This window comes from Tarenaya hassleriana, unplaced genomic scaffold (assembly GCF_000463585.1).
Source record: "Tarenaya hassleriana unplaced genomic scaffold, ASM46358v1 Cleome7, whole genome shotgun sequence".
NCBI lineage: Eukaryota > Viridiplantae > Streptophyta > Magnoliopsida > Brassicales > Cleomaceae > Tarenaya > Tarenaya hassleriana.
This window is the reverse complement of record NW_010969548.1, coordinates 2,911,036-2,934,845: the sequence shown is the minus strand read 5'-3', so window position 1 is coordinate 2,934,845 and position 23,810 is coordinate 2,911,036. Positions and strand designations below refer to the sequence as shown.

At 39.0% G+C, this 23,810-nt stretch overlaps 6 protein-coding genes across 10 annotated transcripts; 2 read left to right on the top strand and 4 right to left on the bottom strand.

Moving 5' to 3' along the window:
• The first annotated feature begins 154 nt into the window (after positions 1-154).
• Positions 155-2,448, top strand: LOC104801019 (protein TIC 20-I, chloroplastic). The gene is made up of 3 exons (XM_010524082.1): positions 155-256; positions 1,318-1,517; positions 1,697-2,448. Exons 2-3 carry the CDS (start codon positions 1,328-1,330, stop codon positions 2,332-2,334), a joined length of 828 nt encoding a protein of 275 aa, XP_010522384.1. The 5' UTR covers positions 155-256; positions 1,318-1,327; the 3' UTR covers positions 2,335-2,448.
• A 174-nt stretch (positions 2,449-2,622) lies between these two features.
• Positions 2,623-7,089, bottom strand: LOC104801018 (probable serine/threonine-protein kinase DDB_G0276461). Of its 5 annotated transcripts, none has more exons than XM_010524078.1 (8): positions 6,591-7,089; positions 5,311-5,804; positions 4,813-4,978; positions 4,657-4,707; positions 4,386-4,568; positions 4,162-4,255; positions 3,453-4,051; positions 2,623-3,218 (listed from the first exon to the last, which is right to left on the bottom strand). In XM_010524078.1, exons 2-8 carry the CDS (start codon positions 5,772-5,774, stop codon positions 2,826-2,828), a joined length of 1,950 nt encoding a protein of 649 aa, XP_010522380.1. In that variant the 5' UTR covers positions 5,775-5,804; positions 6,591-7,089; the 3' UTR covers positions 2,623-2,825. The 5 variants fall into 5 exon arrangements, with proteins under 5 accessions (XP_010522380.1, XP_010522382.1, XP_010522379.1 ...); XM_010524080.1 differs by having other exon boundaries at positions 6,832-7,089; XM_010524077.1 differs by having other exon boundaries at positions 6,918-7,089.
• A 1,794-nt stretch (positions 7,090-8,883) lies between these two features.
• On the top strand, positions 8,884-9,546 carry LOC104801017. The gene has a single exon (XM_010524075.2). It carries the CDS (start codon positions 8,977-8,979, stop codon positions 9,397-9,399), a length of 423 nt encoding a protein of 140 aa, XP_010522377.1. The 5' UTR covers positions 8,884-8,976; the 3' UTR covers positions 9,400-9,546.
• Positions 9,547-9,918: 372 nt separating this feature from the next.
• On the bottom strand, positions 9,919-14,652 carry LOC104801015 (transcription initiation factor TFIID subunit 6). The gene is made up of 13 exons (XM_010524074.1): positions 14,577-14,652; positions 14,082-14,255; positions 13,807-13,893; positions 13,406-13,507; positions 13,206-13,314; positions 12,810-12,910; positions 12,588-12,725; positions 12,398-12,493; positions 11,750-11,874; positions 11,139-11,271; positions 10,753-10,878; positions 10,552-10,666; positions 9,919-10,336 (listed from the first exon to the last, which is right to left on the bottom strand). The coding sequence occupies exons 2-13, from the start codon at positions 14,205-14,207 to the stop codon at positions 9,996-9,998; spliced, it is 1,599 nt and encodes a 532-aa protein (XP_010522376.1). The 5' UTR covers positions 14,208-14,255; positions 14,577-14,652; the 3' UTR covers positions 9,919-9,995.
• A 360-nt stretch (positions 14,653-15,012) lies between these two features.
• Positions 15,013-18,597, bottom strand: LOC104801014. Its single transcript, XM_010524073.2, has 11 exons — positions 18,450-18,597; positions 17,619-17,752; positions 17,387-17,468; positions 17,191-17,261; positions 16,941-17,042; positions 16,764-16,853; positions 16,167-16,241; positions 16,016-16,048; positions 15,825-15,905; positions 15,661-15,717; positions 15,013-15,334 (listed from the first exon to the last, which is right to left on the bottom strand). The coding sequence occupies exons 1-11, from the start codon at positions 18,502-18,504 to the stop codon at positions 15,179-15,181; spliced, it is 936 nt and encodes a 311-aa protein (XP_010522375.1). The 5' UTR covers positions 18,505-18,597; the 3' UTR covers positions 15,013-15,178.
• Positions 18,598-18,946: 349 nt separating this feature from the next.
• LOC104801013 (protein disulfide-isomerase 2-3-like) lies at positions 18,947-22,393 on the bottom strand. Its single transcript, XM_010524072.1, has 9 exons — positions 22,201-22,393; positions 21,619-21,777; positions 21,357-21,470; positions 20,657-20,820; positions 20,366-20,465; positions 19,947-20,123; positions 19,702-19,847; positions 19,445-19,591; positions 18,947-19,330 (listed from the first exon to the last, which is right to left on the bottom strand). The coding sequence occupies exons 1-9, from the start codon at positions 22,330-22,332 to the stop codon at positions 19,177-19,179; spliced, it is 1,293 nt and encodes a 430-aa protein (XP_010522374.1). The 5' UTR covers positions 22,333-22,393; the 3' UTR covers positions 18,947-19,176.
• Positions 22,394-23,810: the final 1,417 nt, after the last annotated feature.

The following is a 23,810-nucleotide window of genomic DNA, read 5'->3' as shown; positions in this document are numbered from 1 at the left end:
AACGTTTAATTAGTAATCAAATTGACTCATTATTACATATTATCTTTTAATTAATTAATATCATTAATTAATTATGTAAACAAGTGTTTGGGCCCAGCCCGGCCCAAGGATAAAAATGGAAATGACGATACAGAAAAATAAAGGTTCGTTTTTTTGGGGGGTGAGAACGACGGATAGGGTGAAGAAGTTCGAATGAATGCACGATAAACCCTACTGTTCGAACTCGATCTTCGCTGTGCTCATATCGGAATCGAAGGTAAAAACACGTTCTTCTTCGAATTCGTGTTCTGGGATTATGATTTTTTATTTGTTGCCTCGTGATTTCTGATTCGTTGAAGATTTTGTGAGCTGGTAGGTTTAGCTGGTGTCAGCAACCTCTGTGCCAGGGTTTGAATCGTGTTTCTTATTGTGTTTTGTCGAAATTCTGAAACTTTGTCTCTCATTTCCTTTTGCTTTACCGAAATGCTGTAACGTCTCATGGTGGGTTTGATTTATGATTGCACGCGGAAACTGGATTGAAGCTTTGAAGCTTCAGAAACTAATACCGTAATACGAAAGCTTGTTTATATATTTTATGAGCTATAGTATAGTACAAGATCTGTTCTTTCTCTTTTCAGAATTGTTTTTTTGGGGGAAATTCCGAGGCCTTTTGGTCTTCTCTTCTGGATTCGGTTCTTATTCTTAATTTGCTGGAAGCCGTTATCTGAAGTATAATACTTTCTGAGATTCATTCATCGTTGGTCTCTTCGTGCCAAGTTATTTTGGTTTTAGTAGTGTCCCCAAGTGAATTAAGCTATTGGTTGTGGTATAAGCAACAGTTCCGTGTTTATTGTTCACGCGTCTTATGTGCATTTGCTGGATGAAAACTCTGGTTACCCCTGGTGTGATCAATCATGCTGTAGGAACTTCAAACTATGAACTCAAAAATCGAAATTAACTTTTGCAGTGTTGTAATTGCAGTAGACCCCCAAATAAAATGAAAAACTTTGACCCCTTTTTGGTGTTTTTTCCTTCAATGTGACCACTAGATTCAAGTTACTGCATCTGTAGACATTGCATTGGTTCTTGTCTAGCTGTGCTCTGGTCTCGCTCAGTCCACTAGTGGAGAGGGCATGAAGATTTTACATAGCATAACTTATTATTTATTTCCAGAATCTAAGGTATCAGACAACATGTTTATGGGGCTTAAAAGAAGCAGTTTTTTTTTATCGCGAAACAAAGATTTATGGATTTGGTTATCTGCATGATTTTCCATTCCATTTTTCCTTTGCGATGATTAATTATGTATCTGTACTTGTCTTGCTTGCTTTTCCATAGGCAGTTGGTAATGATGCTAAATGGATGCAGCACGCCCAGCGCACATATTTTGACGAGTTCTAGGGCATTCAACTCGCCGTCATACAGAGTTTCTGCAAGGAGGATTCACCATTTTCCTGCCCGAAGGTCATTCTCCATCATCGAGAATTCTTGGGCACCATCTCTACCACATAATGTGCTTCATTCTTTGGTGCCAAGAGGCATGTGAATCTCCTCTTTCTTGATGCGTTTGATGATTTATTCCATTTCTCTGTACAATTTTAAAATTTTTTAGATGGCCTGAAGCAAGGATTTAACAGCTTGCACAATCTTGTTTGGTATTTTCAAAATTGCTTGTTTTGGTTATACCTGATTCTTCTAGTTATCCTTGTATTTTCAGGACTGCCTCTATCACATCTCTCAGCCTCGTGCTCACCACTTCTGAATGGAGAGCACGGCAGTCTCTCTCACACATTACCTGTTTTACCCCCGCGAAGAAAAACCCTTTTGGCGCCACGAGCATCAAAAGATGTACCTTATAGCTTCCGTTACCCAGCAATGACCAAAAAACCAAAATGGTGGTGGAGAACTCTAGCATGCCTACCATACCTTATGCCTCTGCACGAGACTTGGATGTACGCTGAAACCGCTTACCATCTCCACCCGTTTCTAGAAGACTTTGAATTCCTCACCTACCCGTTTCTGGGCGCCATCGGGAGTTTACCAAGCTGGTTCCTAATGGCTTACTTCTTTGTTGCTTATCTTGGGATCGTGAGACGAAAAGAGTGGCCCCACTTTTTCAGATTCCATGTAGTGATGGGTATGTTGCTGGAAATTGCCCTTCAGGTCATCGGAACAGTCAGCCGGTGGATGCCTCTTGGCCTCTACTGGGGGAAGTTTGGGATGCACTTTTGGACAGCTGTTGCATTTGCTTATCTGTTTACTGTCTTGGAATGCATAAGATGTGCTCTTGCAGGCATGTATGCAGACATCCCTTTTGTCTGTGATGCTGCTTATATCCAGATCCCTTACGACTAAGATAGCCACGGATCTCTTTATGGTGTAATGTCCTTGCTGTGTTTGGCATGCTACATTGATGGATCTGTACACTCTTTTATCAGTTCATTGGTTGTATTGTTCTCCATTCGGATACATCTGTGTCCTATTGAAGTTGCAATATCTGAACAGAACCATAACTGGAACTGAATGGAACTGTCAAAGTTTCAAACTTCTGAAAGTTTCGGCTATCATGAAACTGGTTAATCGGATAATGAAACGAATACCAGATCTCAACTCAGTTTTTGCCAAAGAGATATGCCCAGACAATGAACTTGAACTGTGATCTTTGATAACTCAGGAATGTGTATGCATTCCGCAGAACCATATCTGTAAGTTTTGCAGTGTACAAAACAGTAGGGTGTATTCAGGAGCACAGAAACATGGGGATCATACAAAAGACGAGACATTTAATGGGAACCATATGGTAAAAGTTACTGGAATCAGAGAAAGAAGATATATGCACTCATGAGTTAGAAGCCTGACCACCCAGCAGGTTGAGCAGCCTGCTGATTATCTCTGACCCGTGAATTTCCAAATCGCTGGGAAGTGTTACCTGAGCCGAGAGGTCTTTGTGTTGCAGAGGCAGAAGTCGGGGTTGCCCTGAAGGAATCTGTCTCAAAACCCCACGAATCGAAACCTTGGCTTGTTGGGACAGCAGTGAGGGTTGTTTGCTTGCTTGGCTGACTGTTTCTGGTTCCAAAAGACTGATTAGTACTAGTGTTGTTACCCTTTGATGCAGTCTGCAAGTTGGGTTTGGGATCATCGCTGAAAGCTTGCCATGGCTTCAGATCTGATTTCCCAGTTGCCCAATCTGATCTGTCTTGTTGGAGTTCCCACATTGTTCCTTCGATCTTCTCTCTCTGCTTCCATAAGAGAGAACAATATAATCACAAAATAGGATATAAAAGGGCCAACGAAAGGGCAACAATGATCTATATTTCTCGTTCTTTTTGCTTGTTTAATCCTGCAGATGTCATGCTGATCACATGAGAAATTAATATGGACTTGAGTGTTTCCTACCCTACCAGATACGTAATTCCTAGTGTATTCATCCATCCAGTTGTACTTCAATGGCGTTATATAAAAGGAAATAGTACCGGAGAAGTTGCACGAGCTCCTGAAGAGGTTCGAGTCTGTGGACTTTCTCTGCTAGATGACGACGCAGTTTTAGAAGCAAGAGTTTGCTTGAGCTCCTGTAACTCTTGCCTTTGGGATCTGCAAATGGCAGAAAGCTTTTCAAACTTAGCGGTAATCTCTGCCTTCTCTGAGTTGGCTTGTTCCAACTGTTGTTTCAGCCTCTCTATCTCAGCCCCCAATGCATCTTCCTTTGCAGATTTATTATTACCAGTTCCACTGTCAAGCTTCTTGGAATCAAATTCCGCAACAAAAGTATTAAAAGCATCATCCTTTGACACCTTCGTCCTGTCGGTGGCAGGACTTGTATTGTTAGGGTGAACATTCCTTTGTGCAGCACGAGCCTCTCCACTCACAGGGCTAGGGTTTTTGTGTGAAACTCTTTCAGATTTCGATGTGTTGCTGTAGCTGTTTGGTTCACCATCCGCGAAAAGTGAGTTCTTTGCGTGTTGAGTGGACCAGAAGGCACCGAGCTGTCCCCCACCAGCCGACTCTCCAGAAGGCGGTGGAGGTGGACTTCTACGAGGAACAGGAGAAGATTTATTCGCAGAGTTGGATGACCCTGCCAAATTCACAAGGATTAAAAGAGAAAGATTTAATTTTTTCTAAACAGCAAACTCTGAAGATCTAGCACTGAAATGCTTCTAGAATATACAAATCGAGATAGAATACCGTCATGAACTCCAGTAGATTGCATCTCAGGCGGTCCATCAGGTAATGACTTCTGCAAATTAGCAGGCAACTGCTCATTGACACGAAACCAAACCTGCAGATGGGAGAAAATTCCAGTAAGAAAGGATGTTAGAGACATTGATTGCATCGTTTCTGATGATAGAACTATAGGTAATTAATGTCCAATTCATCGGGAGGACATCGGAATGAAGCAAAGCACTTGCCTGTGTAACATCTGGTCGGTCATCTGGTGAAGCTTGAAGCATGTCCTTGATGAGATCTGTAACAGATGAACTGTACTTAGGCATGTCTGGTATTCGATAGTTCCCATTCAGTATCTGTAGCTTTGATTCTCCATCAAATGCATTCTTGAAATAGCATATTCGAAACAGAAGACAGCCAAGAGCCTGGAATTAATAAAGAACATTCAGTAATGGTCTAATCTAAACAAACTTTATTATCTGCAAGGAAAATGAGGCATTCCATATGACGTACCCATATGTCGACCTTCTCACTTACACGCTCTCTTCTGAATAAATCCCACATCTATTGCAATAAAGGAAGTTAGAAATGTATCAAACACCTTTACCAATTACCACCAATGATTCTAAAACTTTAAAAGGGTCTAAGAGGATATATATATCCACCAACCTCGGGGGCTCTATATGCTGGTGTTGTGTATTTCCTAATGTTGTCTTCTTCGATGCCCATTTCTTCGGCCCTTTCAAATATCTTGTGATTAGTTGAAATGCTCCCAAAGTCACACAACTTCCACTGTCCATCTGAACTTAGTAGAAGGTTCTCAGCCTTCAAATCCCTGGAAAAAGACAACACAGTTAATGACTTCTATGAGTTGCTTGCTGAAGAGAATCGAGAAATCCACTAACTAATGTGGCTAAGGAAATGCTTGTGATGAGCACTGACCATTATAAGTCAGGATAGTTTTAGTATGATGCATAGGGTATGCAGTAAAACCCGACTTATTTATTTTCATTGTTAAATTTTCTCCAGCCTTTCTTTCTTGGTCAACTGGCTTATAGCATGAACGGCTATCATGAACAAAAACTAAAGCAATGAACATTTCATTACACAAATAAGGGAAGATTTTTCCAGAATTTAGGATGGTCAAGGAAAGATGAAATTAATCACCTGTGAGCAATAGGTGGAGATTGACAATGCATAGAAAATACGGCATTGCACACATCTCTGAAAATTGAAAGAACCTGTTTCTCCTCGTAGTAACCAGCACCCCTGCTCTCCAGTACACTGACGAGAGATTTACCGCAAAATTCCATCACTAGAAGGGCTTCTTTTTTTCTCCCCATGTCCAAGACACCATGTGCATAGAGGGTGACAATGTTTGGATGTCCCTTGAGAGATTTCATTACCGATATCTCCTTCATCACGAGTTCTAGTGACTCTTCGTCATTACATATAATGTGCTTCAAAGCATACTGCTTTGACAGGTTTGTTGCATCCTGAGCTAAGTAGACACTGGAGAATCCTCCCTCTGCGATGATATTCCGGACTTGAATTTTAAGATTTCCAACATCAAGATATCGACCTTCTAGCCCTGCGGGCTCCTTCTGAGCAAACGGTTTGAACTTCCACATGTTTGAATAAAATTATAAGCGAGAAGAATACTGCACAAACATAAACAAATGTTATGAAAACATGCACTTCGGTATATCATGCTATCAGGTCCCATCACAGATGTCAAGTGTTAGATTTATCCCATATGTAGCATTCAAAAACACAAACCAAACAAAAGCTCATTGTCTAGTATGCAATAAACCACACACTGCTGAAAAGTTCTCTTTCAGCTAAAGCAACCAAGCAGATTATTCTCTTAATTCTTGAAACCCGACCTCACACTTGAAGGTGATTCATATGGGAATACCCGATTCTATCTGCACCCAAATAACAAACACAAATGCTAACAATGTGGCAATGAACAATCCTACGGACCAGATAGATAGCATCTCACTATGCTTTTGCCATATGCTCTTAGTTGCATCCAGAAACAAGTGACCACATGTTGGCACAGCACCTAAAAAGCCAATCTACTGTAACTAAGAAGAACATGTAGCTCGGACATCTAAGGCAAGGGGAACTTTCTCCGGCCTCTTGAATGTAGCAACATCCATCAACAACGAGGAACACAGATCAAGAAATCTTAAAAATTGACGTGTTTCCTAAACTTCAACTTCACGAGGGGCAACCAAATCAACACATTAACAAAGGGGAAAAACATAATCCGATGCAAGCAATAAGGCGGAGCATGATCTAAATCCGAACAACTCACGAATGATCTACCTGAACCTAGCTCAAAAAGACAACGTTTTCGCAGAAATTTTCTCCCACAAACAAAAAGGGAAGAGAGATACTTGATCATTAAAAGAACCCAGAGACTAGGATGAGCAACGAACCCGAAATCTAAATTCTGTCACCAAGTAAAACACGCGTAAATCTACATAAACCCAGCTCAAATCCACACTTAACACTGCCTCATTCAGATTCTACACAGATTTTTCCAGAAGACAAACACGATGAGAATCCAACAAAATTGACAAATCCAGAAGTTTAGAGCACAGCGATGAATCAAAATCATTAGGTTGGGAAAACAAAAAACCCAGAAGAGAATCCGAAGCTGGGGTTTCAGGAAAATACAAAATCAGAAGATCGATTGATCCAAGATGGGAAAAGATGCACTTTTAGCAAGAACTCAGATTGTGATCAAATCGATAAGAACAAACCCGATCACCGAAAAATCTTCCCAAAGAATCGAAATTTCAGTAGCTGCATGAAGATCCGCGTTCGCTTTCGCGTAGGAAGGAGTCAAAGGAATTCGCGTAGAGAGAGGGAGAGATGGGGGAAGAAGAAAGCGGCAAATCCGGGAAAATGCAGAGGAAAGTGAGATAAGAGCTCTTTGTTTATAAAGGAACAAGCTTTACACAACAAACGAACGACGTGAACGTGACACCCCCAATTTCATATTATTATTCAAAAATTCGTATATACATAAATTTTCTGTAACCATTGTTATTGTTGTTATTATTATTATTATACACCTACTTAAATACATATGCATTTCTAAAGAACCTAATTGAAAACCGATCATTAGACTTACTGAAAACACAAAAGAATAACGGATGACATCATGACAATTGGTGGCGATGGGTTGATGTGTGGTCAATTCAAAACTATAGGGGCTGATTCACCCCAAAAAAAAACTATTGGGTCTTATATGTGATTTTGTGATTATAATGTGGAAACTCAGCTCTATTGTTCACCAATGTTGAAGTGATTATCTAGGACGGCCGTTTCAGAATTCAGATCAAAATTTTAACGGTTCAATTCGGAAACGGTTTATTTGGTATTTTAAAATTTCTATTAAATTAGTACTGTATATTATTCGGTTCGATTCGGTTTAAGTTTTGGTACGGTTCGGTTTCACTTTTTATTAAAAAAAATTAGATTTTTTTTAAAAAAATTCGATTTTTTAGAAATTTTATAAAGTTTGGTTCGCTTCGGTTTGATTTCAGAAAATCCGGTTCTATAAAAATTATATCGTTCGAAAATTTAAAATGGTATGGTTCCAGAAAAATACCAAAATTTTCGGTTCGGTACGGTTCGCTTCTTCGTCGAATAAAAAAATATGGTATTTTTTTCGATTCGAACCTTTCTAAATTTCTTAATGATATTATTTTTAGAAAATCGAATTTTTTAAAAACCGAACCGAACCGAATTTAAAAAATCTCAAAAACCGAAAATTTATAAAGAAAATATATTTTTTTAAAATAAAAACTAGACTCGAATTGAACCAGAACCGAAATCAAATCGAACCGAACATAATATAAAAACCGATTGATATCTATTTTTGTAAAACCGAACCGATGTATTCTCATCCCGAACTCGAACTGATTTTTGAAAGGCTCAGCCCTAAAACTCAGCTCTTTTATGGAATCAAAACATTTTAAAGAGTGAGAGATTAATGTTGTGGATGACATTTAAGTCATCGTTAGTCTTCACTAATAATATTATACATATTATAGATTTAGATTATTTTTTTTTTCCCATTCTCTCTCTGCCCAAAAAAAACGAAAAGAGAAAAAAAGGGTAGAAGGAAAAACAACGGGGAGGCCCATTGGAGTACACACCGATTCAAACAAGTGCCTCTCAGTTTCTGTAGAGGTCAAAGGACCTTTGACTTTTTCATGAGACCCATTGTTATTGACTTCCTCTTTTTTCCGTCTCCCAATTGATTAAAGTTCATTGGTTTTACGCCGAAGTATATTTGGGTTCGAATGTAAGACACGAATCAAATGAAATCAAAATATAAAAAACCGTTGTTATAATATTAATCGAATAAAAAACGGTCGAATATTTAATTGATATAGTTTTTTACGTTAATAAACTAACAAAAATAGTTAAATTAAATATATTCCGAACCCTAAACGCATAACAAATGTGAATAGATGAAAAAACGATTTAAAAAAAGAAAGTGTGTTATTCCAATGCGTTTCATGCAAGAATCATTCGTGGTAATAAGACATATATGACAATTTTAATCTTAAAATAATAATAATAATAATAATAATAATAAATGTCCGATTAGGGGAATAACCACCGAATCAAAAGGGAGACAAAAACATGGGACTAACGTGAGACGCGTTGAAACAAAGCAGCTTCCATTTCTTTTAACAATAACACACATTGTCTCCTTCACTTACTATAAATACGAACCCTCCGCTCTTAACCGAAATCATCACAATAACAACAACAACAACAAAGACCGCAAGAGAAGAGAAAAACATGAGCGTAGAAATACTGGACGGTTCGACCATCTTCGACTTCGTGCAAGACGAAGAAGCGTTCAACGTGTCGGTCACTGACCGGTTCAAGTGGCTGGACTCGGACCAGGACGGGCTGCTGTCGTACGCCGAGATGGTGAAGGAGTTCGGGAGCCTGAGGGTGATGGAGAAGCACTACGGGGTGGACGTGAAGACCGAGCCGGAGGAGATTTCGAGGGTTTACGGAGTGATATTCGAGCAGTTCGACAGGGATGCGAACGGGAAGGTGGATCTGGACGAGTTTCGGGAGGAGACGAGGAGGATGATGCTGGCCATGGCCGAGGGGATGGGCTTCTTGCCTGTTCAGATGGCCCTCGAGGAGGGCAGTTTCTTGATGAAGGCCGTCGAGAGGGAATGCTCCAAGCTTCTGCTCCCACCTGCATGACAAAAAAAAAATACAGACAACGATGTATTACCAAAATTAATCTTTTGTGTTTTTCATTATTATTTTCGGCTTTTTTTGGACCGTTGATTTCAGAGTTATGATTTGTGTATCAATGTTAAACTATACGTTTTTTTTTAAATTGTCGAAATCTATTTTGTTAAACCATATGTTTCTTGAAGAGATATACTAATAAATTAAATCCATTTGTATTCGATTTTAGGTATTTTGATTTCAAAAATATAATTATTCGATTTTTAGATTTAAGTTTGACTCCATTAAATTATATTTTCATTTCATCAAATACTTAATTTTTTCAAAAAAAAATTCATTTTGTAAATATTTTTTAAATACTAACCATTTGATTTTAGATTAAATTCGATTGGATTACAGTTATTCGCTATTCCGTTCGATGTCAATTCGAATTATTAATCAAATTGACCACCTAATAACAGCATATAATACAAATGATAACCTGGGTAGAACCAGCCAGCAAAACCGGATTGGGGATGGGGGAAAGAATTTTGGTTTACCAATTCCGGTTAACGGAAAACCGGAGGATCGATTAAGAAGAAAATCGTAGCATTGAAGTGGTTTAGTTATAGGAATACAGACATTTTCTCCGTGGAAGGAACGAAGGGAAGAATCCTTTCACCAAAGAGGTCGAACAATGTTACCAATAGACGTCCCGAACTCAGATCATCTTTCCATATCTGATCAATTATTGCTTTCCTTGTTACTCCCTGACCTCGTCTTTCTCTGCCGTTCTCATTTCCGCTCTCGGATTCGTTACCCGAGTCTCGTGGCTGATCCTGTACTTCCGTCGGCGACTTCTCCACTTGCATCGGAGATATCTCCGTTTTATCTGATGATGTACCATCAGGACCGTCGTTAACTGCTGATCTCTTCCAGGGAGGCTGGTTTTCTGCCTCGAGTTTATCTGAAAAATTCACACCGAGAAGTACTGAGAAATTCCGAAATCAGTGCATAAGATCATTGAGATGCATCTGGAAACCCGAATCCGAGTGTCAGTTACTCAGTTTATGTTTCCGGTTTTATTCTAGGACATAAGTTCATCATCAGGACAAACAAACAACCAGAGACAAGGATTGTCGCTTACAAATCATCTGCCAGGGTGGAGGTGATGATACTTACGTGGGTCGGTACCTATAATCTTTCCCCTTCCCTTCTGGAGGAAACCGGCATTTGGAGGTGAAGACAAAGGTGGGAAGATCTTAAGCCGGTCGTGAATACACAACCCTGCTGCCCGCTGAAAAAGGAAGAACGCTACAATAAGTTGTCTTGAGAGAGAGATTCTAAGAACGGGCTTGGCTGCATTTGATTATTAGGACAAACCAGCAAGGCTCCATATACACGCCAAGCTTCGTGCCTCTTCATCTGGTTCTTCTGCTTCTCGGCTACCAGTTCTGGTTCCAGAAGTTTAAGGTACGGCTCGAGGTTTGGCAGGATAAGAAGCCGGACCTACACCGTTAAACAACCGATACTCAGCTAATAACCAGCTGCTATATAGTCCAGGACTAGAACAACCCATACCTTATATTATACTGGATAATAATTTTCGAAAGAGGAAGAGAAAAAAAAAAGAAGACCAATGAGACCCCAAGGAGGATTGCAAATAGATGGCAGCAAAAATAGGAGGTTGAAGGAAGACAATGGAATCGAGACAATCCATTCAGAATTTAACGTTCATAACTCTCAGGGGAAACTTAATAAGTAATTACCACATTGTGTCCGAGCGCTGCTAATCCTTGAACGGCCCCATAGTGTTGAGTCAATGCTTTCTTCGGGTCTAATAGTGCGTTGACTAAAGTTTTCGTGAGGCGTGACTGGAGAGTGCTGTAAACATGTCCATACCTGGAAATTGTTTTCCATCCAGAGATTTCAGAAGAAAAACTTTACAAAGGCAGATAAGTGATACACATCTAAGCAAGTACAAAAACAGGATTCTTTGAAAAGACAGAAACTGAAACTAAAGGTTAGTGTCTATTTTGTCTATCAGTTAAGACCTAGCCTTAGTCATTCTTCTGCTTGACCCAAAAGAACCAGATGTCCATCAAGAAGAGCCAGGTAAGGTTATTTAAATCTTGAATCATTGAATAAACTATATGTACACACAAATCATATCGTATCACCACATAGCGTGGTTGCATACATTTTCTTTATTCACTAGTTCCTTATAAGGAGTTAGAATATAATCTCTTGTCCCATAAGTAGATGACACCCCTTCCTCCTTTCCCCAACCATAGAAGCACCAATTTCATTGCAATAGATTGACTGCTATTTCCACATAATTCATGTTATGTGGATGGAAAGAATGAAAGAGAAAGTTAACCTTTTGCATATCAGTGCAACCAGGTTTGCGGAAAAGTCTCTAAGTTCCCAGTGGTTGTCGGCAAATCTATTGCCAAGCTTTCTTGAGACAAGGCAGGTCACAACAGATGGCATCAATTGGTGTAGCTGCCAGCCAAAGGGGAAAACCTAACTTAGTTTCATAGTTATGGAAGCAATGCACAAGCAACCAACACATATTAGATCATTATTCCAAAGGTTGACTAACTAAAAGCATACGAATAGCAACCACCTTGGTGGTGAAATTATCTAAAATCTATAACAAAAGCTAATACATTTGCCACTCTAGGATAAGGAGTACTGAGGCTGAACCCAAATTTTCATGTTTTGACGCGTTAATCCCCGGTTATTCAGTTTTTTTTTTTTTACAAATCCTGGATTTTCCTTGAATCACTGATATGCAGCAAACCATAAACCAATGAAAATTGTCAAGGCGAGTCAAACACTAAAGGAGACCAACTTATAACCCTATTATGCACTATTCCAATGGGCACCTTAAGTAATACACACCACCTCGAGAACACCAGGATTTTCAGTAAAATAAACCTATATCTGAAACACTAGATATGGAGCTACGGAATTCTATGATGACGCTTTCAGATCAAATATGATAATCCAGGGAGTTACTTACATAAGGCTCTATATGAATGTGAGGATTTTGTAGAAGACTTCTAACTATGTGCATTAGGTTAAATAGGAGGAGGTAATCATTTAAGCCACGCGACACCTGCATCATTGGAGAAAAAAACACATGATGAGCAGCAAATCCATAAATACAGATCTTTATTTTCCAAGAGTTCCTCTCCGGAGGATAACATTACCTCATCAGCGATGAAATTTGTAAAATACGGAACCAGAGGATGAAGTCCCGAGTCTGAGGCCAAGCTCGCCAATGCTTCTTTAAACAGAACACGATTTGACTTGCTCATTGTAAGTTCTACAATCTTCTGGAAATATAGCTGTTGAGAGAGAACAAAGAATCAATCTTACACTTGCAATACTCTCCTCTTGCCATCACAAGTAGCTTGGGTTGAGCTGTGTACCTGAAGTTCCCTAGACAGTACATGCTTAACTGGTAGCCTGAGGTCAATAGGGGGTCCCTCTTTTTGTTGCTGGATTTTGTTATTTGCGGGTGCTCTAATAACTATAGACAGCAGAAAACAAATGTTTACATTCAAGTCTAAACAAAAATAAAACACAAATCAAATGGCTTGCTGAAACTGTTTTATCTCTATGCCATGTCTACTAGTACTAAAAGGTTCGATTAAAGTAAAAATTCTCTGATCAACCATATTATGAGATACAGCCGTCTTAGCCAAGTTAATTCATCCTGAAACTTCATCATGCATGCTAATTTTTCAGCCATAACCTCAAGTATATCAAGCTTATCAATTAAGAACTGTAACCAAGGATACATAACCGCAATATGAAATTCGGACCTTCTAAAGGAGCATTTTCTGGTACAGCTGGTTGCACTCCTTCAATAGCCAGCCAATGGCAGAGAATTTCTGTATCGAGGGGAGCCTTTGGCAGTGGAGCTTCGATCACCTAGAATCACAACAAACACTGAAAATGTCGAAACTAACATACACTGCTTAACCGGAGCAAAAAACGTATTTACTTATGCGAGATATCTTACATCTTTGAAATCCACTTCCCTATCATCAACATAGAACAGATCCCGATGCCCAAGTGCTCTTCTGAAATGTAATGGTCCTCCTGAAGCAAAGCCATATATCGGCTGCATGATATGATAACAAGGATAAGTCATTTCTCATATCCATGCGCTCAAGTTAGTTAGCTGCTCTACAGCTGTATGACTCTGCTGCTCTATTTTTCATAGTATGAAAGCAAAATTTCAGAAGAAAGGCTAACCCTAGAAACTGAGAAAGCATATTTCTTTTCGTATGTTGTAACTTATATGGGCCAAAGAAAAAACAAACAAAAAAAGCAGGATATCACTCCCTAAGCATGCTAGAAAATATTTCACAAAGAGTGCAACACAGTAAATGATAACAAGGATCGGTTTCTGGGAACTACCTCCACATTTCTTAAGTTGAGAGCACCATTAACGTCATCGGCTGATAAAGTTGTCCTCTTTGAGTGGCGCATGCATTTGATAGCTTCCTGCAAAGGCACCCAAAAAGATCACGCAATTGATCGTTCTTAACATTTTCAATCTTCCCCAGGCTAAAGCAAGATCAACTGTCATTGGCTGTAATGCTCTAAGCCTCTACCTATGTAACTTAAAAGCCAGCATCACTCACGATTGAAATTCACGCCAATAACTTTGCAAAACAAGATATAAAAGTTACCTGCATGATCTCACGAACACGATATTCGACATCTGGAGCAAGCATAAGTGCCGCATCTTTCGACAGGTTGGTAATCCCGATGCTTTGTGCTATGACTTCAATCGTTTCCTTTGGTACAATGCTCATTTTTTCCCCAAACTCTCTTCGTTATCACAGCAACTATTCTCCGATTTTCTGTAACCAAACGAGAGAAAAATCACGAAACCAACCTAAAGACAAATATAAGAACGAGGGTAGCTCTGAAATTTTCCATCTCTAAATCTCCCAGAGCATACAGAGACAAAATACCGTATGAACAGTCGCTATAACAAAATCATGTAGAGAGAAACCGAGCTGAGCAGTCATAAACACAGCCCAGGGAACACAGAAACGAGTGAAATAAATCTAGGCTGAACCCTAATGAACCCTAATTCCGAATTGAAGCCAAGCAGGAGCACCCAAAAAAAAAAGCGACAGCGAAACGGAAAACCCAATAGCTCCGGGAACTAGCTGTACCTCTCCGACACAATCAGGACTGAGGACGAAGCCTGATCTCCCGGGGAGGAGAAATTTTGAGTGGAAAGAACCTGGGGGAAGAAAATCCGAGGGACGATTTTACAAAATATATGGGCTTTGTTTGGGCCCACTATATACATAATGGGCCAATTTGGGCTTATCCAATCCTACTTTTCAAATCATATAATCGACTTCAGGATAAAATCTCCATGCACAATGCACAACCTCAACAACGGAAACATAGATTTTAAGAATTCTGTAGATTTTTTTGGGTCGGAATTATTTATATATATTTATTTATTTCTAATAGCTAAACGTATTTATTTGAAAGTAAAAGAGTTGATGAGTTTCCTTTTTTTCTACACAACTAAACAAAACTCAAATAAAATAGCAGAGAAATCGTTTACCAAAAAAAAAAAATAGCAGAGAAAAAGGGGGAAAGAAATAAATGATGGATTTTGGTGAATGGTATTTTTCGCCGAGTTACGTTTATTTCAATGGTACTCTACTCGGCGGTACAAATGGAACAAAAAAAATGGCCCCAAGAGCGTTGGGGCGTATAATAATAACAAACAGCAAAAGGCTTTGTATAAAGAAGAATGTCAAGTAACATTCCGGACCCAAGATATCCCGCTCGTAAACGATCGGTGAACTCTTCTCGTTACCGTTGTTGCCGGTGTCTTTTCTTCCGACTGTTTCACGGCTTTTTCCTCTGACGGCTCGTTCGTTTCGCCCTCTTCCGTTAGAAACCTGAGGCCCTGCACGTTATCGCAGTCTCGGTATCAATGACCTTACAAAACAATGCATCCCATATGAATCTACAACTATCCTTAACTATTTTCAGATTCTTATCCTTTGAATGAAGTTTAATCCATTGGAATTACGATGAAGAATCCTCAACGTTCATGTTCAATGGGAGACAAGAAATTCACAACCCTAAACCCTTCTATTGTGCTCTCGAAAAAAAACCTTTCTGGATGTGCATTACAGTAATGTTCTTGGTCAAGTTCCCCTAGTAACTAAACAACAAATGCAGGTTTCGAGTCTAAGGAAAGAATACCGGAAAAAAAAAGAGTTCTGTTACCTCGAGAGAGTTATCAGGTGCCCCTTTTGATTCGATGGGTAACGGTGAACCAAAGTCCTATACAAGGAGCCGGGAAAAAAAAAGATCATTTACTCGGCAGACCACAGGAATCGGTAAGATCATTTACAAATATATATATTGATTGGTTGGAGTCACTCTCTCACCTGAAAAGCTTTTGTGCCTGTCCCGCTCTTAACACCATCTGCAACTTGGCATAGGTGCCATAGTCCTGAGATTGTCACATCCTGAGAATACCGATAACGTTTTAGATCAAATAATTTCCAATACACATCTCCTGAAGCAATTTCGGCAGAGGGTTTTAGTGATATTGGAATGGAAGACTGCAGACAGATACCTGTTTGCTCTCAAGAAGTTCAATCTTCCCTTCCTGTAAAATTGACCCCATAAAGTCGATTGCAGAAAAAGGAATATTAGTTCTACAATATGTGTAAGCTTTGGATTATGGAAGCAAATCATGTAGTTAAGAGGGAAATGATGTAACTTACTATGCCAGATATCATTTCATGAATTGTCTGGACATCAAACCCAATCTGAGAAAGATTTGATTTCATTTCACCAACCTGCATCAAAGCAGGATATCATGCGAAATAGGCATATTAGTCTATATTAAATATATTCTCAGAGAAGGTAACGTTGGATGTGCGCATAAACTAAGTAAATGCGGGATAAGTTAAAAAAAAAAAGAAATCTGCACAGCCACGTACTCAACCCATTGACATATGGGGTTAAATAATCTATAGACTTAAACTAAGAAGCTCAAGCCCCACATCTAATGTACATTATAAGTATCGTGGTCTATCAAAATTTCTGCAAAGATTATGAAAATGAGTCCATAATTTTACTATCCTTAAATTACAAGCAACGTGACTCCCACACAAGTGAGAAAATGACTCGTATCACTAGAAGATGATTGCCTCGGAATATTGATATGAAATTCAAGATGCATTCCAGGTCTGCAAAGGATGTTAGTACTATATGCATACACCGCATACCACAGAATTTGGAGGAATGCAACATTATCTCAATCTGAAGTCCTGAAGAAGGACATCGGTTCGAGGAAGCGAAATATAAGGATCACTTACATTGGATAAGATGAGATTAGATGTCTCGTGCTGCTCTTCCACCTTAAAGTCCAACGTCTCCAACCTTTTAGAAAGATGTCTCCTTGTTGACTGCATGAACAAAGTTACCGACTCCAAAACCACAACTTGAGAGAAAAGTTAAAATACATAGGAAACACAATGACAAAGGGATCTTACAGCTAAGGTTTCTGAAAGATCATCAAGCTGTCTCGAGACAGCAGTGACTGCACTTGCCATATTTTTCTTCGTTACAAACATCACATCAGAAAATGACCAACCCTGCAAGGTAGAAAATAGGAGGCGAGTAAATCTTGCAAGTCAGTGCTGTAGAATGCATGAGGAACTTAAATTTATGTAACTCTAACAAAAGACATGTAGAAGAAAAATATATATATATAGATTCTCAAGTGATGGGCACAAAAATAACCTTCCACCACATGTAACAGTATCCCATAGCTCCAAGTGCAGCAGCTGGCACTAGGTAAGAAGCATAACTCCCTGCATGATCAAGAACAACAACAATTTCGTACTCCTAGTCAAGAAGAGCAGGGATACTGAAAGTTTGTACAAATTGTTAGGAGGTCTATGTTCACATTTCTACAAAACTAAGTCAACTTACATACCGCTGGAGTTTGAATTTCCATTAAAAATAGTTATTGGATTGGATAGGCTTAGTTCTTTGATCTCTTTTGCTATCTGCCGAATCTGATGAAGGGGAAAAAATCAAGTCACAAAGAAAGAGGATCCAGTGTCAGTTTAGTAATGCCAATAAACTCCACAAGTCTTCATATTTTGATTACGTCAGTTCGATTGATGAGAGAATGAATTAAACAAGTTAAAAGGCGAACAAACTACCTGAGCAGCAAGTTGTGCACTATCATACTTATATGATGAAATATCAACTCCTTCGGTTCCCTGGAGTAACTCTTGAAGCTGCGCTATCAGCTCAGACAATCTCCCATGTCTCAGCATAATTGAACCAGATAAACCTTGAACATGAAAATAGAAAATTATCAGTTCAAGTAAGATCAGAACAGAAAGTGATTTCCAGAACAAGTAATGAAGCCCCCAAGGTGTACTGATATGAAATAGGAACAGGAAGTCTACGAGACACCAGAGCCAGCACGGCAATATTACAAAATTCAGACAGAAACCCCCCTTTAAAACCTTATATTTCTACCCTTTTGGTGCCAAATTAAGAGAAACGGCTAATCAGACAACGGAGACAAGCTTTGTCCATGTGAAAACTTAGATACTGAATACAAAAAACAGCATACAAAATACTGCAGAAGCTTATATTACAAAATCTACCAGAAGTGGCAAGCAGAACACGTGTGCATAACACAATTCGATAACTTTCGCCTAATTTCCAATGGATATCAATCAAACCGTCTGTTCCCCAAATAAGAAACAAGTAACCACAACGACGAATTACCATCAGGCATACTCGAAACAATGAGATTCTGAAAGGAAAAAAAAAACACCTTACACTAGACCAATTAGTCATCGGCAAAGCACAACTTCTGAATAAATTCGCGCAGTGATTCATCAAACTTTCAATTTCTACGACTGATTCATGCCTATACCATCGCGAATTATAGAAACATTTTCCCAGATTACAGTCACGGCAATACGAATCCAAGCAACTGGATTTACTGTAAGCAAGCCAAAAAGAGAGAGAAGAACCTGCGCCAACAAGGATGAGGACCTTGGAGGTCTGAACGCCAGCCTGCAACGCCATGGATTCCGGTCGGAGCTTGAAAGATCGGCGACTGGCTTTTCTCGATTGTTCTGTTCCGCGTCCCCAAGCCACCACAATAGAACGCCCCTTTTGCCCTTTGGACCTCCGGTTTCCCTATATTTGACCAAAAGTTCAGACCCTTTAATATTTTTATTTTACATTTCCACCCCAAACATTTAGAAAGGCAATCACCACCCTCTACTATAATCAACTTGGCCTAATCAAATTACAAGGTTATTTTGGACATTTCGTGTGAGACACGACCCACGATGCTTGCTTAAAGCATCAGTAGATTGCAGGGTTCTTGTGTAATGAAACTGTGTTCTTGAATGTCATAAATTTTTGTTATTTTTTTTCCTAATAAAGTTTGATTTTTTGGATCGAATTTGAGACTAAAAAAAATCTTATGAAGAAGAAACTGCAATAGACCTCAAACCCCAACTGAATCGAATTTCGGACACAAAAACGATATACTTTCTTTTTTGGCTGCAGAGAAGGTTCGAACATCAACAGGTTACATGTAAAACATCAAAGCAACTCTCCAGAAAGAAAAAAGAAAAAAGAAAAAACTGGTCGACTCACTCATAGTCATAGTTCATAAGATGCTAAAAGGATCAACGGACTTTGCCTTTTCTATGTTGTTTTTTTTCAGACAAATGTTATACTTAACGGTCACAACTCTCCCATGAGTTCTTCAAGAGAGAATTCATCTTCTTCGAGTATCTCTCCATCCTTACCATCCCAAGGTTCCGTCTTCACTATCTCCGGCGCTCCGTCTATCGGTAAGTTCCCTTTTCCTCCGCGACCAGCCTCCTTCACGAATTCCCTGAACAGAAGAAACAAACACAAAATCATGTCCGAATGAGCAAAATCCATTCATGGTCTTGACCCTTTTAACCAGTTTTTGTTCGCTTGGAATGGCGAAAAAGGGATCACTTACATGATGGGTTCGACCTCAAACGCACTTTTAAGCGGAGCGTAAGCTCCTTTCTTCGAGTTCAAGGCCACCATAGCCGGATAACCGTACCCTCCAACACCAACCTTTGTCTCCAGATCTGTCTGCTTTCCGGCAGCCACCCACACAAAACTGGACAAGACCCACATCAAATTTTTTACATCAGACTCCTTGTAATAACTTTCACTCTCACTCTCTGCTCAGGGATTATGATCTTTTACAATCCAAGTTGTCTCTTTTACCTGTAAGGGCTCCTCTTGAACTTGTCAGCAACGGTTAACAACATATCGAGGTACTTGTTCCTTCCTTCAGCCTTGGAATCAAGAATATCAGGCAAGAAAGAAACAAAGCATATAGCAGCTGAACCACACTTCTCTTCCATTGCATCCTACACAACGATAATGTGACCAACTTGTGTCTCAAATGTTTTTAGAGTCGGAAAAAAGCTCGGTAAACAAAATGAGAAGGAGAAAATGATCATTATTACCGGGCCAGTGAGTTCAGTAGCTTCAGCAGGGCCAGCATTGGCTTCGAGCATTTCCAAACCAAAGGATTCTATGGCAGATGCAGTTCTAGCACCCTCGTACAGAATATGGCTGCTTTTGTCTGCACCGAAAACCAATATCGTGGGGAATCCTTGTACTTTGAATCTGCTCATTAGAGACTGCCATATATAAACAACCTTGTCAAAACTCATCAGATGTGAAAAATGACAAAAAAAAAGAAAGAAGATCATTATGGATGTATTAATACAACAATGTAGCAGCTGAACAGAATTCATGTTATGATAGATGTAAATGGCTTAAGGGCTATCAGACTTGACATTGATCATGAAGAACAGTAAAAAGTATTGAAATTGGTGGCCTTTCATGGTAATAGCCAGCCATCATGAGCATTTTTTTTTACCTGATCGGCATCACAATTTACATGGCCCAGGTTCACCTTCCCCTTCAAGTTCTTTGCAGCTTTTTTCCACTCAGGAGCAAGCTTTTTGCAGTGTCCACACCTGTTGGAAGTGGAAAAAAAAAAGATTGATGGTTTCAACTTCCATAAGGGATGTTAAAGGAAGGGATTGTGATTTAACTTTGTGGTTTACAACCATGTGGTCCTTCTCATGGATAATACAATTTCAATTTAGCTACTAATGATGATAAATGTCTCCAAATTTACAGATCAGTTAATAAAAGAGCTACTTACCAAGGTGCAAAGAACTCCACAATCCAAAGTTCTTTGCTTTTAATAACCAACTCATCAAAGTTGCTAGAGTTCAATTCGACAGAGGCACTGGGCTCAGATTTCTTCTCACTGGATCCTCCTCCATTTGCTTTCCCATGCAAACGATCCTTCAAAAGAGCCTTTATCTGCAATGTGAAAAATCATAAACATCTATAAACCAGAGCGGAACTATCGATTTTTTTTTAAAATTAAAAACGTTAACTAAGCATACAGACTCAAATTAAAAAATGGGTGTTTCACAGCCAAACAGGGCAAGAAAAGGAACATTTATATTTCTGAATTACTATACAAGCAATATCGTGCCATGGAGACTTCAGAGGACTATGTAACCAAAGATGCTGATAAATATTTAGATCCTGAAGTGCAGTCCTTTTCATATTTTGAAATGTTTAATTTCAAGACCAAAATAACATAGAATCTAGACTAATAGCCACGTAAAGAGATCATGAAGCTCAGAGTGTGTATATTAGCTTCCTTGATATGATACATTACAAAAGAATTCAGTTATCCACTAAGGTTGGAAAAACCATAAGTAAATGCCCTTAGCTTCACCGAAAATGACACTAAACTAAATGCCCAAAAATCTTGTAATGGGATGAAAATGTCCCCAACAAATAGTTAAATCTGGAACAAGGAATTAACAAGTGTATTGTGACAAAACCTGCTGGAGAGCAAACTCGGCAATGGGTTTGGCATCCCTTGCTCCTTGGTAATCAATTGGAGCCTTTCCGGGCACAAAGACCTTAATGGTCGGGAAACCCTTAATACCGTACTCCTGGAGCAAAGAAGAACAAGTTTCAGATAACGGGATAATGATACATAACAGATTCCCCATTTGATGTTCCTTATAGTTTAGTAAATGGAAGTCGAGAAGTAAACGAAGATTAGTATGAAAAAAAGACTTGAAAATAAACAATAGAAACCTGAGCAATAGACTTGTGAGCGTCAGCGTCAATGGCAGCAACAGTGGCAACACCTTTCAAGATATTAGCCACCTTCTCCCATGTCGGTGTTAGGGCTTGACAGTGACCACACCATGGTGCAAAGAACTCAACTAAAACAACTCCGTTTGAATTAACAACCTGTCACCATTACCATCACATATGTGCTTATTACCAAAGCCATTATCCATTCTGCTACAATATATATGCAATGTATCTCCTCCCAAACAAGCCACAATAGATTCCATCGGGGATATACATGGATATTACATCCTACACAGTCACAAAATGGAGATTTCTCCTTCAGTTCTTCCAAAATTTCAAAGATTTGTAGTACCCACCAAGAGGATAACTTAGACCGCGATATTAGTAAGGCAAACCGGTCCTATGTAAGCAGAACGAACAAGCGAATATCCAGATCGTGCTGTGTCACAGGAAAATCTCCATCGACGAAGCCAGACCCAACGAACAAATATAATTTCTACTTTCCCAGGAAAAAAACACAACTTTTCTGGGAAACCAAACATGTAACGGAACACGAGAGAGAGAGAGAGGAGGTCGAACCTTGGACTTGAAGTTCGAAGGAGTGAGCTGAACCACAGGAGACGAAGGCCCATAAAGGGCACTGCCCAGATCGAAGAACGCGAAAGATATAGAGAAAAGCGTGATCAACGTTAACGGCGATTTGTACATCATCTTCTTCCACTTTCTCGAGAATTTTTTTTTCTCCAAGAGACACCTCCCTCGAGATTGCGAGACGGCAGAGCTAAAAAAACTGGCTCCTCGGAGTTACGTGTGCTAACCAATAATAACATTACACGTCAGTTCGCTTCTCGCTTATTTTTTAGACAAATATTTGGGGATATTATCGAAAATATTTATTTTTATTTCAATATATGGCTTGTCAATGTAACATTAGCATGTGACATATAATATGTTTGATCTCATTGTTTGATGTTTTAATCAAATAACGTTATAATCAATAAAATCAAAATGTTATTATACTATATTTTGGATCACAAATCTACAGATGGAAAAAGTTATATTTGAGATAAGAATAACAACTTAGAGATATTTTTTATATAATACCAAATCTTTGCTTATTTAAAAAAAAAAAAAGAGGTTATATGTGTATACCCTTATGGTTTAAATGAAATGAATAATAATCAAAATCATTATTAGTCGACAATTTACTACGACCGCATGAAAGTAGATACATTTAGGGACAGAAACTTTCCCTTAGATACCACAATCAACCACGACGTCGTTTCATGCACAGATCATGATACAACAACGTTAAAGTTGGAAACTTCCGATCTGAGGGTGCTGTCGTGTGATGTGAACAAAAACCCGTTGATCGAAAGGATAAAACCGAAACAATATCGAAAACCCAGAAGAATAAATCCATACCCAGCTCCCCAAAATCCAACAATCGCCACGAAAAACCTGAAATTTATCAGCCCATGAATGAAATTAGGGTTTTCTTCCTTCACCCAGAAGTGGGCGTCCCTCTGCTTGGTAGTTTGCTGCGTTCTCACGCCACGGGGGTGCCGAAACCCGGTTTGAGTCGACTCGGGCGAGTCAACCGTTTTGCTTGCGATTTGCATAATCTTCGGGACAACTACACGGGAATGGTCTTCTCCACGCAAAGGACGAAACTTTGACCCCCCAAGTTTTTTCTTTCACCAAAAGCTTCGTTTTTTTTTCCTCCCGCATACAAATTCTGTGAAAATGAAATGTGACAAAAAGTGTAAGGTACCAAATTACTAATTGCTGCATGATAGAGAAGAGTAATTTAATGACCAACATTCACCGGATCTGCATTCTTGTGTGCCATTGATTATATATTTCACACATTTGGATCATGCCATTGAGTTTAACTATTGAATTTATAAATTTATTCCTCACAAGCAGTGTCACTTCTCTAGATTTAGAAACCATAAGAATTTGAGGCACCAATACAACATATGCAAAAAGAGGACCAAAAAGAATATATATATATATATATATATATATATATATATATATATATATATGACTAGGTTTTATGCGTGGTATTTGTAACAAGGCAACAACGTAAGAAGCCATGCACGTTATAATGTGGCCAACCCTTGTTGTCGCTTTTACATGGCTACATTTCATTACAACACAAGAGAGAAAAAAAAAACAGAAAA

Bases quoted from the DNA above. Each gene is read 5' to 3' on its own strand.
- LOC104801019 (XM_010524082.1), top strand. From the start codon at position 1,328: ATGATGCTAAATGGATGCAGCACGCCCAGCGCACATATTTTGACGAGT. The intron at 1,518-1,696 runs GCATGTGAATCT...TTGTATTTTCAG, and splicing joins TCATTCTTTGGTGCCAAGAG to GACTGCCTCTATCACATCTC.
- LOC104801018 (XM_010524076.1), bottom strand. From the start codon at position 5,774: ATGTGGAAGTTCAAACCGTTTGCTCAGAAGGAGCCCGCAGGGCTAGAA. The intron at 4,569-4,656 runs GTACGTCATATG...TATTAATTCCAG, and splicing joins GTGAGAAGGTCGACATATGG to GCTCTTGGCTGTCTTCTGTT. The intron at 3,219-3,452 runs GTACTATTTCCT...CTCTTATGGAAG, and splicing joins GAGCTCGTGCAACTTCTCCG to CAGAGAGAGAAGATCGAAGG.
- LOC104801017 (XM_010524075.2), top strand. From the start codon at position 8,977: ATGAGCGTAGAAATACTGGACGGTTCGACCATCTTCGACTTCGTGCAA.
- LOC104801015 (XM_010524074.1), bottom strand. From the start codon at position 14,207: ATGAGCATTGTACCAAAGGAAACGATTGAAGTCATAGCACAAAGCATC. The intron at 12,726-12,809 runs GTACACAGCTCA...CTCTCTCAACAG, and splicing joins TACTGTCTAGGGAACTTCAG to CTATATTTCCAGAAGATTGT. The intron at 10,337-10,551 runs GTAAGTATCATC...TGAATTTTTCAG, and splicing joins GATTATAGGTACCGACCCAC to ATAAACTCGAGGCAGAAAAC.
- LOC104801014 (XM_010524073.2), bottom strand. From the start codon at position 18,504: ATGGCGTTGCAGGCTGGCGTTCAGACCTCCAAGGTCCTCATCCTTGTT. The intron at 17,469-17,618 runs GTAGTTTGTTCG...CCCCTTCATCAG, and splicing joins GTGCACAACTTGCTGCTCAG to ATTCGGCAGATAGCAAAAGA. The intron at 15,718-15,824 runs GTGAGAGAGTGA...CTCCTTGTATAG, and splicing joins CAGGCACAAAAGCTTTTCAG to GACTTTGGTTCACCGTTACC.
- LOC104801013 (XM_010524072.1), bottom strand. From the start codon at position 22,332: ATGATGTACAAATCGCCGTTAACGTTGATCACGCTTTTCTCTATATCT. The intron at 20,466-20,656 runs GTAAGTAGCTCT...CACTTCCAACAG, and splicing joins GTGGAGTTCTTTGCACCTTG to GTGTGGACACTGCAAAAAGC. The intron at 19,331-19,444 runs GTAAGTGATCCC...TCTTCTGTTCAG, and splicing joins TTTGAGGTCGAACCCATCAT to GGAATTCGTGAAGGAGGCTG.